At 44.8% G+C, this 15,871-nt stretch overlaps 1 protein-coding gene across 1 annotated transcript; it reads right to left on the reverse strand.

The window, feature by feature from the left end:
- Positions 1-637: 637 nt before the first annotated feature.
- Positions 638-15,847, reverse strand: UBE2QL1 (ubiquitin conjugating enzyme E2 Q family like 1). Its single transcript, XM_026048546.1, has 2 exons — positions 15,452-15,847; positions 638-1,994 (listed from the first exon to the last, which is right to left on the reverse strand). The coding sequence occupies exons 1-2, from the start codon at positions 15,803-15,805 to the stop codon at positions 1,863-1,865; spliced, it is 486 nt and encodes a 161-aa protein (XP_025904331.1). The 5' UTR covers positions 15,806-15,847; the 3' UTR covers positions 638-1,862.
- Between the last annotated feature and the right edge of the window lie 24 nt (positions 15,848-15,871).

The raw sequence follows: 15,871 nt of genomic DNA on the forward strand, positions 1-15,871 counted from the left end.
GCGCTCCTGCTACTTCAAAGCACTCTCGTTTTCTCTATTTGCCTTTCCTCCTCTTCCACAAGGCCGCGCGACGCACCGAACCTCCTACAGGCAGAAGGCGGCTGTGATTTTTAGCAATGGTGTTTGCAAGAGCTATTTAAAGCACCCTTCGGGAGACACATAAGAAGTAGGCTTGAGGGAAGTGGTAGTAATCCACCTGCTCCCTTCCTTCCAGCTAACCCTTTAATTCAGGGATGAAGTTAAAGTTCTCAGGAAGGTTGGAACTAACCCCCTGCCTGAGATGAGCTGAAGAAAAGCCGCCTCTCAGCAGCTTCCTCTGGGACTGAAGACTATGCAATGCCCAAAAAAATCCCCTCATTTCTTGGTGACTCGGCTCTCTCTCTCTGTTCTTGACCAGAAGCTGCTCAGTCGCCTTCCTTTGGTCTTGCGCTATCCATACAAGGGGAAGTGCTTTCAAACACGTACCTATTATGGCCAAAAGCCCTTACAATCAACCTCGCATTGTACTTTCAATTAAAATATTACCACAATGGATATATCTGTAAGGTTTCTAGAACTTCACACTCCCAAATGACTAAAATAATATTTCTGAATACCCAAGTTGGCCAAAATGACTGAACTCTGGAGGCAATGAAAATGATACTGGTGATTTTATTCAGCATGTGTCCGATACGCTTTTCCATTGCAATTCCACATTTTTTTAAATATTTTCCTTATAATGCTCTAAACTTTACTTTCAGATTTTTTGGAGTCCCTTAAAAAGTTTTTTAAATCATTCACCAGAAAACTTAAATTTAATGATTAAATAATAAGAGATTTATATACACCAGGGGGATTTCTCAGATACGGGGCTCTAAGTACATACAATGTCTATTGAGTAGAAAGAAAAACAGAATCCAGTCATGCAAATCATTTTACAAACCATTTCATTTGCTTTAAAAAGTTTTACTCTGTTACTGGCACATCATTTTAGAGATAAGCAGATAATTTTTTGTTTAAGGTCGCTTTGTCCCTTCCCATTTGTTTTGCCATTCTGCAGAACTGACAGGCCACATGCTACTGTAAAAGGTACTGGACGGTTCGATCACGGATCTGCTGCCACTGGACGCTCCAGGCTTTGCAGTGCGTGATCTCCCAAAAAAAAAAAAAATAATAATAACCTCCTAGCTTGCACTGGTGTGCTTCTCACCAGCACCCCACAATACCAGCACAGATGGCGTATTGCAGCCCGTTGGGTGATTCCACGCAGTAAATTTTCAACACCAAAACCTTTCACCATGGTAATTGTGTTCCATTTACGAATTAAAGGTCATATATAGAGCACAAATAAGATGTAAATTTAGTCACAGCAGACCACAGTTCCACATAGAGACAAATCTTCAAGTTATGTTGACCTGCTAGGAGACAAAGATAAACAGCACAGCAAACATGTACCTGCAATGCACTGCTTCCCTATTAAATATTAACGGCTTCATTTACATTTAAATGAACTGAGCAGGAATGGACAGACCTCCCAGTACTGCTGTTTGGTGCTGCTGTCATGGAAAGAAGCTGCAGACAATGTGGATCGTATGGGGGCTAATGACGCCGTCTCAACCGCCGCTCGGGTCACTTCGATGACCATCGGTCTTCAGTCTTGAAATATCATCCTGAACAGCTTTTTTTTTCCCCTTTTTTTTTTTTCCTTTATTTTTTCCCTTCTCTCTCTCTCTCTTCCTCTGTAAACGCATCTGTTCATAAATAACGCGGGTGTCCCCTTGACATTCACGGTACCTAACTGAAGCAGGAACGGAAAAGGATGGGTGGTGTGGAGCGCGCAGGAGATGTCACAGTCCTCGCGGCGGGCGCTGCGGCCGGGCGCCTCAGCCGTCGGACACGGGCGGCGTCACCCACCCGTACTTCTCGTGGGTCTTCACCAAGCTCTTAAACGTGGCCTCGGCCTCCTTGCGGCTGAAGGACTTTTTTGACTTGCCAGCTTTTCTGCAGATACGGCCCTGCACAGAAGGGGAAACCCGCATTAAACACATGGCGCCCGCGGGGCCTACCTGGAGCTCCCAGGGCAGCCCGCCAGGCCCACCGGATTCGCTTGCGGATACCGGCAAAGGGAGTGCCCCAAGCGGGACGAACGTGTTATCGGCGAGGATTAAAAATGATAAGCTGAGGGGAAAAGACATCTGCTGGGCTGTGTTTTCCAGAGAAAAACACGTGTTTTCCACGTGCCGGCCCATGGCTGTGGGGCCATGGCCCTTGTGCTGTAACACAGGGCCTCGCTCGCATGTGTGACGGGATCTTGGCCACCAAATATTTGGAGCGGAGCCCTGTTAATCCTCACGCCTCCATGTGATCACACCGGCAGGCCTGAGCAGAGGTCATGGCTTTTCTTGGAAAGAGAAGCACCGTATAACCAACCTGCTAACCAACCTGCTTAGAAACTGCATGAAAAACCCCTGCTTTGTTTACTCGCAGCACATTGGTTTGATGATAAATAGAAATAAAAACACTCAATCCTGCAACATCTTTATTAGTTGAGAATCAAATATTACCCCTGCATGCAAGGCAGGATATAATTCCGAATCTTTGCTCAGCAGTGTGGACACGCAGTGAGTTATGAACAGCCTGCCTCATTTTGCACTCTGGTCCACGGCAATTACCAAGTAACAGAGACACAAAAAAGAAACAGAGCTGCAGATTTATGCTACCCCACAACCGCAATACCCTTTAAAGCATTTATGCTTATTGGATTTGTCACATAACAGACATTTGTCACAGTCACAAATCTAAAAATGTTTATAAACGGATAGACTGCCCTGAAAGCCTTTGTTTGGACAAGCAGTATTTGAGGAGCAGTTACCACACTCCAGGGCTACACTCACTGAGAACAGGGGTCTCATCTTGTCACTCCTTTGCTGAAAACGCTGAGCCGGGTTGTATTTTTTCCTCCCCATATTTTGTTGCCAGTTTGCAACATAAACTGAAAATTGCCTTTCTTAATCATGTGGAACAAGTAATAATGAAAAAATAATTAGGTATGTGGAGGGAGAAAAGGGGGAAAAGGGAAAAAGAAAAGCAGCAATCAGCTCTGTCCTCAGAGCAGCAAAGTTATTTTTACAGACCGAAATGAATGAGGTTACTCTGCAGCTGGGACAAATCATCTCCTAGAAAGCTGTCACAATATTGCATGGATATGCTTTTGTGTTCAGCACTGCTATTATTGCAATAACATCACAGCCACAAGAGTTAAAAAAGCTGTTTCCTACTCCTCTTTTAATGGGTAATTTTGATATGTGATTTCACTTGCTTTAGAGCCTAGACTCTAAAGATTGGGGCTATCCCAGACTATCTAACTACCAGACTGGATTTATTTGCGGCCAAATTATACCCATGTGGTCCTGGGACAACACAGTTCTGTCTCACAGTTAGCTCTTTCACCACTTGCTGGTTTTCCTCTCCTTTCCCCTGGCCCCTGTTTACAGGCACATCGCTTCTCCAAAACTCTCCTGCTAGGCTAAACAGCAAAGACAACTTCCCCATCCCCACATAAATGCTGCACTTAGCACTTCCCAAATAACAATGATCTAAACAGCACCTGATTTAACCAACGCAAAAAAAAAAATCTCAGCAAATGTTCCTTTTTTCTTATGGATATATTTTTTCAAAATCTCATGAGTGCTAGTTCTAATGTTGCTTTTCTCTCAAGAATTCTCTATTCAAGTTGGGTGCTGCAAACATATTCCCATTCTCATTGGCTAATTGTCTTATACATCCTGCAGGAGTGCTTTTGTTATTACAAAGCCTATTTTCTGTTTTCTTCTTAATCCTCGATGCTATATCAAATATAGCAAATATAAGTTCATGAATCTACTCTACTATTCACTTATGGATGAGGTCCATTTGCCATTTTATACACAGGATTTTTTTTCTTTTTTGGTCATTTCAGGCTTTGATGCCTTTTTGAATTGTTTGCATAGCACCTAGTACAGTATGATCTGTGTCTTATTATTAGTACCATGACAAAGCTATGTCGTTCTTTACCTAGAAATAGGATCTTTGCAGTGAGAATAATCATCACTCATACTCAACGTCAACTGCCTACTGCTCTGAAACAAGGAGCAGACGAATTCCTCTGCCTTCCCATCCTGCAGTGACTATCACGCTGTCTAAAATGTTACCGCTGCTACAGCAGATGAAGTGTCTTGAAAATAAGTGTATTTTCATACTTGTTATTCATGTAACAGACCATTACAGCCTCTTCTGAGGTGTGCTCAGGCACCATGTGCAGGCTGTATGTAAATTGCATCATCACAGACTAGCTAATTCAACCAGCCTCCATGGATGTATCTCTATACACTTACAAAGCAGCTATAGGAGACACGGTTATCACTGTCTCTTATTAACCAATAACCTGCCAACTGTTTATAATTTGGATAAAGCTTAACCTTGTGGGCTGGAGGTTTCCCTGTTTGGTGCCTAATGTAAAACTGGGGTTGAGCAAAAGAGTGGAATTTCAGTGAGAACAACTCAGGTGCTTTTGAGATTACACTGGAGTGATACTGTGTTAATGATTTTTAGCAACTCGCCATCCCCACAATACTTTTCCCAAGGTTAACTAAAAATTTGAGCCCAATGACAAAAGAAAATGTCAGAGAGCCATTTTAACAGGCACTGTTACTGGTTCTGACCACCAGATGTTTTCAGGTTGCTGCTTAAATCTGCGGCAACTGAAACTTTGGCTCTGGCCAGGAGACTCTGAGCTGCCACAGGTTGTAAAATATGATAAATGCAGTAAATATGGCATGCAAATATCGTAGTGTTCACAGCACAGATGGATTTTGCCTAATCTCTAAACCACACGAGTTGTCACTACCACCCTAGTAAAGAGCTAAGATCACTTGCATGGCCAGTGTTTCAATGCACCCAATCTCCAAGACAAGACATCAAACTGATTGCTGAACAACATGAGAAGATCCCGTGGAAGATTAAAAGCAACAAAGAAAACCCTAGAGAGCTTTTCCTAAAGAGATTAATGACATCTTTAACATGAAGGAAGTCGTACTGGAGCTCATTCAAGTACTTGCAATACTTGTGCTTTTCCCAACCAGCACTTGGTTATTTCAGGTTTTATTGTCGGGTGCAACGTCATGCACGTAGGACACGATTTCCACAGCCCAGGAACATGTGGAAGGTGCCGGCAACGGCACTGCACGCAGCTGCTCTCAATGCAGGAGGGCACGGGCTGCGCGGGGCCCTTCTCCCTCCGCGCTCCCACTGCACCTTGTTTCCACGGCCCAGGGACCGGGCGCCCGGCGCTCGACCACCCACTGCTTGTCTGAACTAGCGGCTCCGAGCAGCCGGCATCCATGGAGCTGTGTGGGGAGAGCAGCTCCTGGGGGACCCTCTGCTACGTGGGGCCTTTTCAGGATGCTGCTGATATGGAGGGATGACTCCCGCCTTCCATACGCAGCAAAAGACCTATGTAAATCCCACATAGGATTTGTCCAACTCATTTGGCAGCAGTGTGCCCTGGTGGCGAAGAAGGCCAACGGGATCCTGGGGTGCATTAAGAAGAGCGTCTCCAGCAGGTCGAGGGAGGTGACCGTCCCCCTCTACACAGCCCTGGTGATCGTCCCCCTCTACACAGCCCTGGTGAGGCCACATCTGGAGCACTGTGTCCAGTTCTGCGCTCCCCAGGACAAGAGGGATGTGGAGCTGCTGGAGAGAGTCCAGCGCAGGGCTACCAGGATGATCAGGGGCCTGGAACATCTGCCCTGTGAGGAAAGGCTGAGGGAGCTGGGCCTGTTCAGCCTGGAGAAGAGGAGGCTGAGGGGGGACCTGATCAGCGTGTATAAATACCTCAAGGGAGGCAGTGAGGAGGAGGGGGCGGCCTCTTTTCAGTGGTGGCCAGCAACAGGACTAGAAGAAATGGCCACAAGCTGAGGCACCAAAAGTTCCACAGGAACTTAAGGAAACATTTCTTGCCAGTGAGGGTGACAGAGCCCTGGCACAGGCTGCCCAGAGAGGTTGTGGAGTCTCCTTACAAGACTCCTCCTCTAAGACAGTCTTAAGTCCTGTGCAGACACCAAATATGAGGCCCTTCCTGCTTTGGGATACCACTCCAAACATGCTTCCCCTCACGTCAGGCCTTTGTACCATGAAAAACACTTCTCTTCTGGTATTTCCAGAATCAGGATGGTCCTGAGGGGGGTTCTGAGGCAGCAAGGAAGGGCTCTCTCCCTCTCATCAAACCATTTCTATCTGGCAGCTCTCGGACACAAAACCAGCGTGTGTGGCAGGGGGTCAGGAGTTCTTCCACGCTGTCGGAGTTCTGGCACTACCTGAAGGTACCAACAGTGACCAGGCACTGCCCAACCACAGGACCATGCAAGTGCTGGCCGGAAGGGTTTTCAGATGTCAAAAGGAAGCGTAAGCAAAGTTTATTTTCCCTCTTGCAGCTCTCAAACAGCTGTGCCCCACTCCAGCTTGCTGTGCCCACAAAGCAACGGGCTCTAGGACCCACCAGCAAGAAAATGGCAAGAGAGAGAAAATGAGCAGAGGTTTAGGCAGGTACACAAAACACAGGGGGAAAGCGCAGTGATGATCCCTGCACAGGCAGGAAGGCCACCCGCATGTGTGTGTGTCCCCCCTTCCGAGCAGCTCTGCTGGCCACGGGCGATGCAAAACTCAGACCCCTTTAGGAGCTGCAGCACAATGTATCACACGGTGCATTGAAAGCTGCAGACTACACAAATATGGCCTGGTATTCCCAGATGAGTAAAAGAGGTATACCCTGCTAAAGACTAGCCCACTCTTTTTTAGAATACTTAAGCAAGTTTTCCAGAAAAAAAAAATCTATTGGCATTAGAAAAACTATACTGTCATTAAAATTTGTACACTGCTTAAATGGGCTAGTATCATGCTTTCAGTGCAGTAACTAACTGCAATGTGCTATAACATCATTTTTAGAGTTAATGTGCACACTCTCCCCCCTCCCAATTACATGGGTTATAATTTTTTTCCTTAATGGACTGATAGACACAGTTAAGCATATTTCCAAAATGATATACAATTTGTATTGCACTATATATAATTATTAGCTATAGCTGAAATTAAGTGGTATAGAAAATGACACAGACAAATGCTGTTAATGCATGGCACAAGTGAATTAAAGATTAAATGCTTTTCTGCAAATGTATAATTTCTGAAGCAATATTTCTATGCCTTTTTAAACTCCTTTGTCAGAATAATCCCTAGAAAGAAGCGGCAACTCAGCAAGTTCCAGCTTTGGTGCATACTACGAGTTGCTCCTTTTGGGAATGTGACTATTCAGTGCCTAGGAAAAGAAATCCAAGTTCCAGCTGAGCAATTATTAGCACTCACGAGCCTGTGTGCAGTCCTCATGCAATTAGCTCTTAATCAACAGGAACACCTCCAGGCCTAATCCCTGTTTGACAGCTGCGGAACCCTGTGCTGCTCCTCCTGGCTTTTCCTTGGAGTCAACGTGGAGCCAGCAAGGTGACTTCTGTATAGCTCAGGGTTAAGAAATGTCCTCCCTGCATTTTAAGGGTAGGGCGAATTCTGTTGAGGCAAGAGGACGGGAGAATTTGGACAGCCAGTGACATCCTTGGAATATGCCTCTAAGTCCCCTGGTGCTAATGATGTGCTCTTGCAATATGGCTTAAATTAGCCTAACGAGGGGCCTTGGTCAGAAGAGAGGTGCTCACCTCTGGCATCAAAAAGTCACCTGCTCCACTAGCTGACAAGGACTCACTGTCTGTGTCAGTTCTCTGCCGAGCACCCTGGGCTGCCTCTCCATGCCTTCCGATGGCAGCCAGTATCAGGAGCAGGTTTTAGTCCAGGTGAAAGGCTGGGAACATCCCTGGTACACTCCTAGTGCTGGAGTCCAAAGCTGGAGAAGTTACAGCCCAAGGAAGAATGGGAGAGTGCAGCAGGGAGGGGAACACCACTTCATTCCACGCTTCCCAAACTTTCACCATGACAATAAAAACAAACTAAACTCGGCCTACCTTTAGGACCACTGAACTGAGTTAGGACTAAATTTAGCAGCATTAGGGTTGCAAATTGATGTGCTTTTCTCCTTTGCTGTTTGTACTAATGCATCAGTCTCCTGACTATGTTTGTTTCATATTGATCCGCGCGGACACTATTCCCACAGTCTCCCTTCTTAAGTGCTTTAAGGATGTATCTTCAGATGGCCCTTGGAAAAGAAGGATTATCTACACTTCACAGCTGGAAAAGCGAATACACTGCAATTCAGTGACTTCATAGCATTTGTACTTGGAAGTCAGTGGCAAAACCTGAAGCCTCTTACTGGATCTGGGTTTTGTAACCATTTATAACGCAAACCAAAGATCAGAGCAAATATCTGGTCATGTAACCATCTCATCTCATAAAACCTGACTATGAAAAGCATTTGAGCTCCAGGCCATTTCATAAAGGCAGCTTATTCTTCCTTTCTCAGGTTCTTGTTTTCTCATCTTTGGACTTAGATTTGGGATTGTTACCGCTTTGTGACTGCATCAAGAGGTCACTGCAGAAGTTCAATGTGTTTTGAAGCGCCTGCGCAGAAGCAGACCAAATCACTGAGGGTGTTTGATTTGCCAACACACACAAAGTCACAAGGTAGACAGAAAAGGTGTTTTTCATTGACTGAACCAGTACCTGTCACACACAGCTGAGTACAAGTACATTGCTATTTTTTTTTTTTTTTTTGCATGGTTGTAGATGAAGAAAATTGTCAAATGGAAATGGAATACAATAAAGTCAAAACTGCAAAACTGCATACATCAAGGCAGGAGGAGGTCTGCACCATCTCTCAGCAGCCCAAAGAGGTTCAGCTGGGAAAAGAAACTAATGTTCCAATTTGTAGTAGAAGAGATCCATTCAGGGGAACGTCCTTGGATCAAGGCTGGCAAAAAGACACCAAATAAATAATAATTGTGCAGTTACAGATGTTCTACCTAGAAGCCTCTGTCTATGCATGGGAATATCTGGGCATTGTGCAGATCCTGGGAAATCTGGGTATCCTTGAGGCTAAACAATTGAAGGAAGAGTAAATCTCCTTCAAATGAGAAAACTAGTTCTATTTGAATATACCTTCGATGAAGAAAATGAGGGCTTCTTTTACAATTCAGGAAAGAGGAATTTTGCTCTTTTTGAGCATATTCAATTTTGTTGTGATTCACAGCAGGCAATTCTTTTAAATTATTACTAGGGGATCACCCAAGTATTACAAGGAAGAATTAGTTCTACATGCCAGAAAAGCATGTTTCAAAAGAAGCAGTTTGTTTCAATTTAGTGATTTAACTTAATTGATGACTACCCTAACAATAAGAATGAAAACTGAATGTACTTTAAAATCTCCACAAAAAAAATCTTTTTTTTTTTTTTTTTTTTTTTTTTTTTATGTTCTGAAGCATATGAAGAATGGAGATTATGTTCCCTCTGCTGTTTAAAAGCATTAGAGCAGCCTCCTACTTCAATGAGCTGGAATCCCTGTGTCTTCATTCCTCTTAGTAGAATATATTTGCATAATAATACAGCCTATAGTCAGCACAATAATATATCAGCGTACACACGAACACTGTTTCTTGCAGCCCATTCATCACTCCTGGCATCTCAGCACAGCAAATACAGCCTCCCTCTTAAGCTTCAGCTTGAAAACCTGGGATTTCTCAATGGCAGTGGAAGAAAAAGCTTGTAAGCCCAAAACATCTTATTTTCCTCTCTAACTAAGTAACATTACGTGCTACCTCTTTGGCTTGGAGTTTGGGTTTTTTCATGGGGTACAAACTCCAAAGCCACTTCCTTTGTCTCCCTCTAATCTGTGTACAGGAGTTACTGTGTTTCTCAGCCACGGACCTACAGCAACATTCCCTCCTCTGATGAAAACGGGCAAAATTTCCTCAACAAAAAATTAAACACAAGCCACTTTTTTTTTTTTTTTCTTAAGTTACATGGCAGCATGGCTTCAAATAATCTAGGGACCACTGTGCTCTCTGCATTTATATAATATCTATATCTGTAGCATTTGAGATTATCTGCTTTATTCATGCTACAGCCCCCAAATGGAGTATCTGGAGCATGGTGAAAGCCCATGGATTTGCAATTAATTTCTGCTATATAAATGTGAAAGACCTGCAGTCTGCTGACCTTCTGGACACTCTGCAAGTCCCATCTGCTATCGGTTCACTCATACTTTTGTTTGAAGGGATGAAGAGGAAGCCATTTACACTATGATTGGCAGCTACATTCTGTATTTGCTTTTCATAAATAGCCCCGGTGATTATATCACTCTGTTGTTTCAATCCTGTAGAAGCCAGCTGTGACACTAGTGTTTTAAAAATTGAAAGACAGAGTAGTCCAATATTTGTCTAAGCCATGTAACTCTCGAAACAACCTAGATTGCACTGAGGTATTTCTAACATTACAGTGTGAGTGATGGAAGTACGATATAATGGCATTTTTATGAGAATTCAGGAAGTAGAATCTTAATTAGAAGTTGTGTCTTGATTTTAACTGAAATCCATATACAGAATCCTATGAGAGTGAGAGCTCTCATAGCTAGGAGTTTCCCTTTCCTATTTCAGGCCTGTATGTCCTGACAAAATGTTTATACTCATCCTATTTACTGAGAGAAAGGGGACGTATTTTCTTGAAAACAAAGCACATTTTACCCTAGGCAATCTGCAGAATGACCTCGCAGTGACAGTCACCTGTGGCTGGCAGGCCTGTCCCCAGCACCCACTAAGAGAACATAAAAAGGAGGGCAAAATGGTTATGGATCATTTTTAAGGCCCAAGGTCCTTGCCAGGTAGAGCTCTATTCTTTAAAAAGGTGAGCAGTTCATGACGTGTTTGTTATTCCTACATCACCACAAATAATTTTGTCTTCTCTTAAACGCCGACTAAAGCACAGCCAGATCATTCCTGATATCAAATCCTCTTCCACTTCTGGATCAAGGCTCTTTCTTCTCAGGTGGGCCCATATTATCTGCCACACTTTTAAGTGAGAGAATATTCCTGCTGCTGCCCTCAATCATGTACATTATTCAACGATAATCACAAGGGCCCTCCCACTTTTTCATTATTATCATATGACTGGCATTATTCCCGCTTCCTTTATTCAGTGATTAAAAGTTATTAATGTTATCATGACAATGATACCGCTATCAGGAAACCGATAACAATAGATTAATTATAAAATCTCTGTTGTCAAGTTCATATTGTTAATAAACATTTTAAAAGTGTGCCGCTAACAAGGAATAACACTACCCATGTAATTCCCGGAGCCTAGATAAACATGGGAGTTCTGCCTAGACAAGAATGTTAAACAGCTGCCTCCAGGTCAACAAACAACTGATATTTAAATTACGTTGTTAGTATCATCCTACTTCTTTGGGGAAAATCCCAGCCCAAGAGCAGCTAAGAGCTATTTTTATTACCAGATCAATGGGGCCAAGTCTTTGCCCAATATGAGGGAAGCCGGCGAGCAATAAGCTGAAGCGCAATGTCACCCTTTCAACAACCAAGGCTATGGTTGAGCTAAGGACAACACCAAGCTTTGAAAATAAGATTCTAGATTTCAGACAGATAAACAGTTTTAGGCCTTTGATGTACTGAGAATTCCCCCCAAGATAACTGGCTAGAACTGTGTGAATAATTGATTTTTCAGCTGAGCGCCTGAACCAACCAAGCAAACAAATCCCAACTTGTTTGTTAATTAACATGTTTTTCTCCCCTAAAACTTTGGGGGGAGGGTAGGAAATAAAAGCATGGTTTGGGATTGCCATATTGTTTCATTCAACCTGAAACTCTCTTCCATTTTAAACATTTTTGCAGATTTTAAGAGCACAAAGGTGCAGGGGTCCGCATGGAAAGTGGAAGTAATTCCCGGCGTCACATGTGTGCCGCTGCCCATGGAGGGCATCCCTCAAGCCAGCTCTCCTCCTCCACGGGCTTCTCGCCCCCTGAATTCCGAGAAACACCCTCCCTACCTGCAGGATCCCCAGGATCCCCCAGGAAAGGGGCTCCAGGGCACATTCCTGCGAATCCCAACTTGGGATTTCCCACATGCGAGGGCAGTGCCTTAAGCACAGTGCTGAGCAGCAGTGCAAAGGTGCTATTTCTTCTTTTCTTCAGTTTTCTTATGAGCCTAGCTCTGGGATCAAATGTGTCACTTGCAAAACGTCAAAATGAACTATGTGAATTCTTATTTTACTCTTAAAAATCTGTTAAATGCGTTAAAAGAAAAAAAAAACACAATTTCAAGATTATCAGTCAAAAGTATTGGTCAAGGTCAAGAGTACCAGCTCCCCCAAAACATGTTTCAGTGTTATTTTCATTTACTTTGTGACCACTTTGTCAAAAAGAAGTGCTGTATAGATTCATATGTTATTCTGAGGCTCAACAAAAACTAAGTGGTACCATAATTTTCTTCAAAAAATTAAAAACTACCATTAAACAGCAATATTATAGTTAGTATTTGGAAACAGAATTGCTAATGAACAGTGGACAAATCAACTGCCTTAGTTTTATCATTCAAATCAGTATAACGAAACTCTAGGTTGGCGAAAAGTTCAGGCCTGCCTACTCACATCTGTTGTCATATTAAAGATGCAGAGTTTCATATGTGTCACAGGCTCAACAATTTGCAACGATTTCGCATTAAATCATCAAACTACTAATTGGTGACATTTATTTAATCTTAAAGGTTTTAATTAATTCTTGCAAATGCTGCTAAGGGCCCGGTTCCCCGTATACCCTGCAAGGCAAATCCCATTAAAGGCTCCCGTTGGCTGTAATGGGAGCCAGGCTGGATCCATACGAAGACAGCTCCTGCCACGGGATACGGTAAGGTCTGCAGTGGGGATTTACAAGAGCATTATATTATATTTACAGGGCATTATAAGGCCCTATGAGCACAGCACTGGTTACAGCAGCTTCACAGCCTCTCACCACATTGGGGACTAACAGCATCATTTGTTCATGTACCATCATTTTTAGAAAGTGGCAACGGGACGCCGCTCTTTCCACCTTTCTGAGAGCTAAGAAGCCTACTTATTTTTCACACTATATATGGTACAGAATACTTACAGAAATTACATGAATTAGCCTCACATAAGCCATCACTGCCCATGAAGACTCACTGTGCCCGATGAGACTGTCTACAGCATGAGAGGAGTTACAAAAACCAGCCCTGTAGCTCAGGGAAATGCAGCACCTCCATTTGCAACGTTTTGGGTTATTTTTTTTGTAGCCCTGTTTTCTGTCAGAATTTACAGTCAAAATAAAGGTAATCTTTAAAATAAAAAATGAAAAGGGGATACAGGAGTGTCTGTTGCACTTTGAGCGGCATTATGCAATTGAATCAAGATTACATAACCCGAGTGTGATTACAGAAACGTGGCTCCCATTACACAGAGCCCGGCTATGATTACAGGGTGGCAATCCATCACGGATTACAAGTCTGTAACCAAGAAATTAAATTTCTTATTATTATCTATTAACATATTAAAACAGAATGCACATCATGAGGCTTTGAAATGTGCATTTTATAACTATTTAACTACTCAGTTACTGGCAGTAATTTTTTTTCATCATTTTTAATTTTACTCCACAAGCACACGTCCATTCTCATTTCATAATTAATACCTTAAAACTTCTGGAAGGATGTTATTGAAATGCTTTTATCTAAAATCTGTTTATTGATGATGCACACATATCAGAAATTATTATTACTTTCTAGAAATCTCTTCAGTGGTTTAGGAAAGAAAAGTATCAGGTTATATAATGTGTAACTTTGTATTTATTATTAATCAAGTAATTTAATGTGTTTCTTTACTGAGCCCTTCTCATTTAATCTTTTGGCATTCAGCATCAGCACTGCAGAAAGAGATTGAGTTGTTAAAAACGGTGAGAATCTATCATTGTCCTTCTAAATCCTGTTTGAAACAACAAGAAATATTGTTCATTATAAAAAGAGATGGATTAAGAAATACTGAGACTAGAAGCTACAGAACTTTAATATAACTTGGGTTCAAGGTAAATTAAGGCTTTTTTTTTCTCTGGTAGATTTTTTTTATATCCCAAGGTGACCTAGGGAACCTGACCTCTTCAAAAGAAGTACAGAAAAAAATATTATCTGATAAAAAAGGGGGCAGTCAGCCTGAATCAAACAGGGAAAAAAAAGAAAGGAGGAAAAGCCATTTACAAAAAGGTCAAATAACCAATATTTTGTGTCAGAAAAACGGAATCTTTACTTCTGCTCAGGCAAGCAGTTCCACAGAGGCCACGAGGAGTAACCTCATTTTTCAGTCAAATAAGAAAATCCAACATTATTCTACTCAGAGAAAAGCTGAGGAAGTTATTTTGGATCGTTTGTTAACGGACCCGGGGCCGTGTGTGTGCTGTGCCCGTGGGGTTCAAGGGCATCCCCGAAGCGAGGCGGGAGCAGCAGCCACGGCCATGTGCACACTGCTGCCATAATGCCCGGAAAAAAGGGCAGGCTGCAGCCTCCGGCTGAAATATTTACCCAGTTACTTACAGCACTCTACGAAACACTTCTGTTCTAAGCATATGCTGCAGAAGGGAAAGAAAAAAAAACAAAAAGGTAATTTGCAGGAGAGGATAAAAATGCATGAAATAGCGGTGTGTTTACTGGGGAGAAAACGGGCCTGCCGTTTGACGTTCCCTGCTGCAGGAATGGGGAGCCGGCTCCAGGCAGGCGGCCTGGCAGCAATCCCGACTGCTGCAAGGGCAGCAGCTATCGCCCCAACTCACTCGCTCCGGGCGGGCGCGAGGCTTTTCCGGGGGCTCCACTCTGGGAGCGGCTGCAGGGAGCGGCGCCCCGGGCCGGTGCTCCGTGCGGCGCCGCACGCGGGGGCCGCGGTGCCCCCGTCGCCGCCGGCTGGACGCGCAGGAGCGCGGGGCTCCCAACAAAGAGCTGGGGCCGGCCTCGGTGCCGCATCCCGGGCCGTTCTGCCAGGGACACCGGCCAGCCCGGCTCAGCGGCGGCGGGTGACGGGCAGGGGGCTGAAGGCCCAAAGGCAGCGGCACCCGCAGGGACAAAGGGAGGATGCGGTGGAGGCGCCTGCTCCTCACCCCTCTGAGCTGCCTCTCGGCCACACCACCGGAGAGGGATCCCCACGGAGCACCACACGCATCCCTGCATCCATGTCCCTATCTCCTTCCCACCGGCGATACCCAGAGCTCGGGGAGAGATGTCACCCGGGCCCGAGCAAGGGTGGCCACTGAGGCCACCCTTCCTCGTGCTCCTCCAAGACACACACACGCAGACATGGATGGCTCCATCCCACACACACGTACATGGATGGCTCCGTCCCACACACACATGGATGGCTCCGTCCCACACGCACACACATGCATGGCACCATCCCACACGCAGCCATGGATGGCTCCATCCCACAGCCCCCTACCTGCCCCTTGACGAGGCTGGCCGCGAACTGCCTCATGACGGCCTCCACGGTGTAGGCGCTGGACCAGCCGCGCGGGGTGAGCAGCTCCATGCAGATGGCCCCGCCGTCCAGCACGTAGCCGTTCTCGAGGCGCGGGCTGAGCACCCGCATGAAGGGCGGCGAGAAGGGGAAGTTGTCGGGGAAGGTGAGGTTGAGCAGGATGTACTCCGTGTTGGTCTCCTTCATGTCCTGCCACAGCACCGAGTCCTTGTCCACCTGGTGCAGCTTCACGTTCCAGTCGAAGAGGCTCTCGTCCACCAGCTCCACGGAGATGAAGCGGTCGCTGAGGCGGGCGATGTCCTGCAGCTCCTTCATGAGCCGCCGCGTCCTCACCTGCGCGCAGTGCTGCTGCCGGCCGGCGGGCGCGGGCGCCGCGGGCCC

The sequence above is a fragment of the Nothoprocta perdicaria genome, unplaced genomic scaffold (genome assembly GCF_003342845.1).
Source record: "Nothoprocta perdicaria isolate Ctin4 unplaced genomic scaffold, notPer1 scaffold_55, whole genome shotgun sequence".
Lineage (NCBI taxonomy): Eukaryota > Metazoa > Chordata > Aves > Tinamiformes > Tinamidae > Nothoprocta > Nothoprocta perdicaria.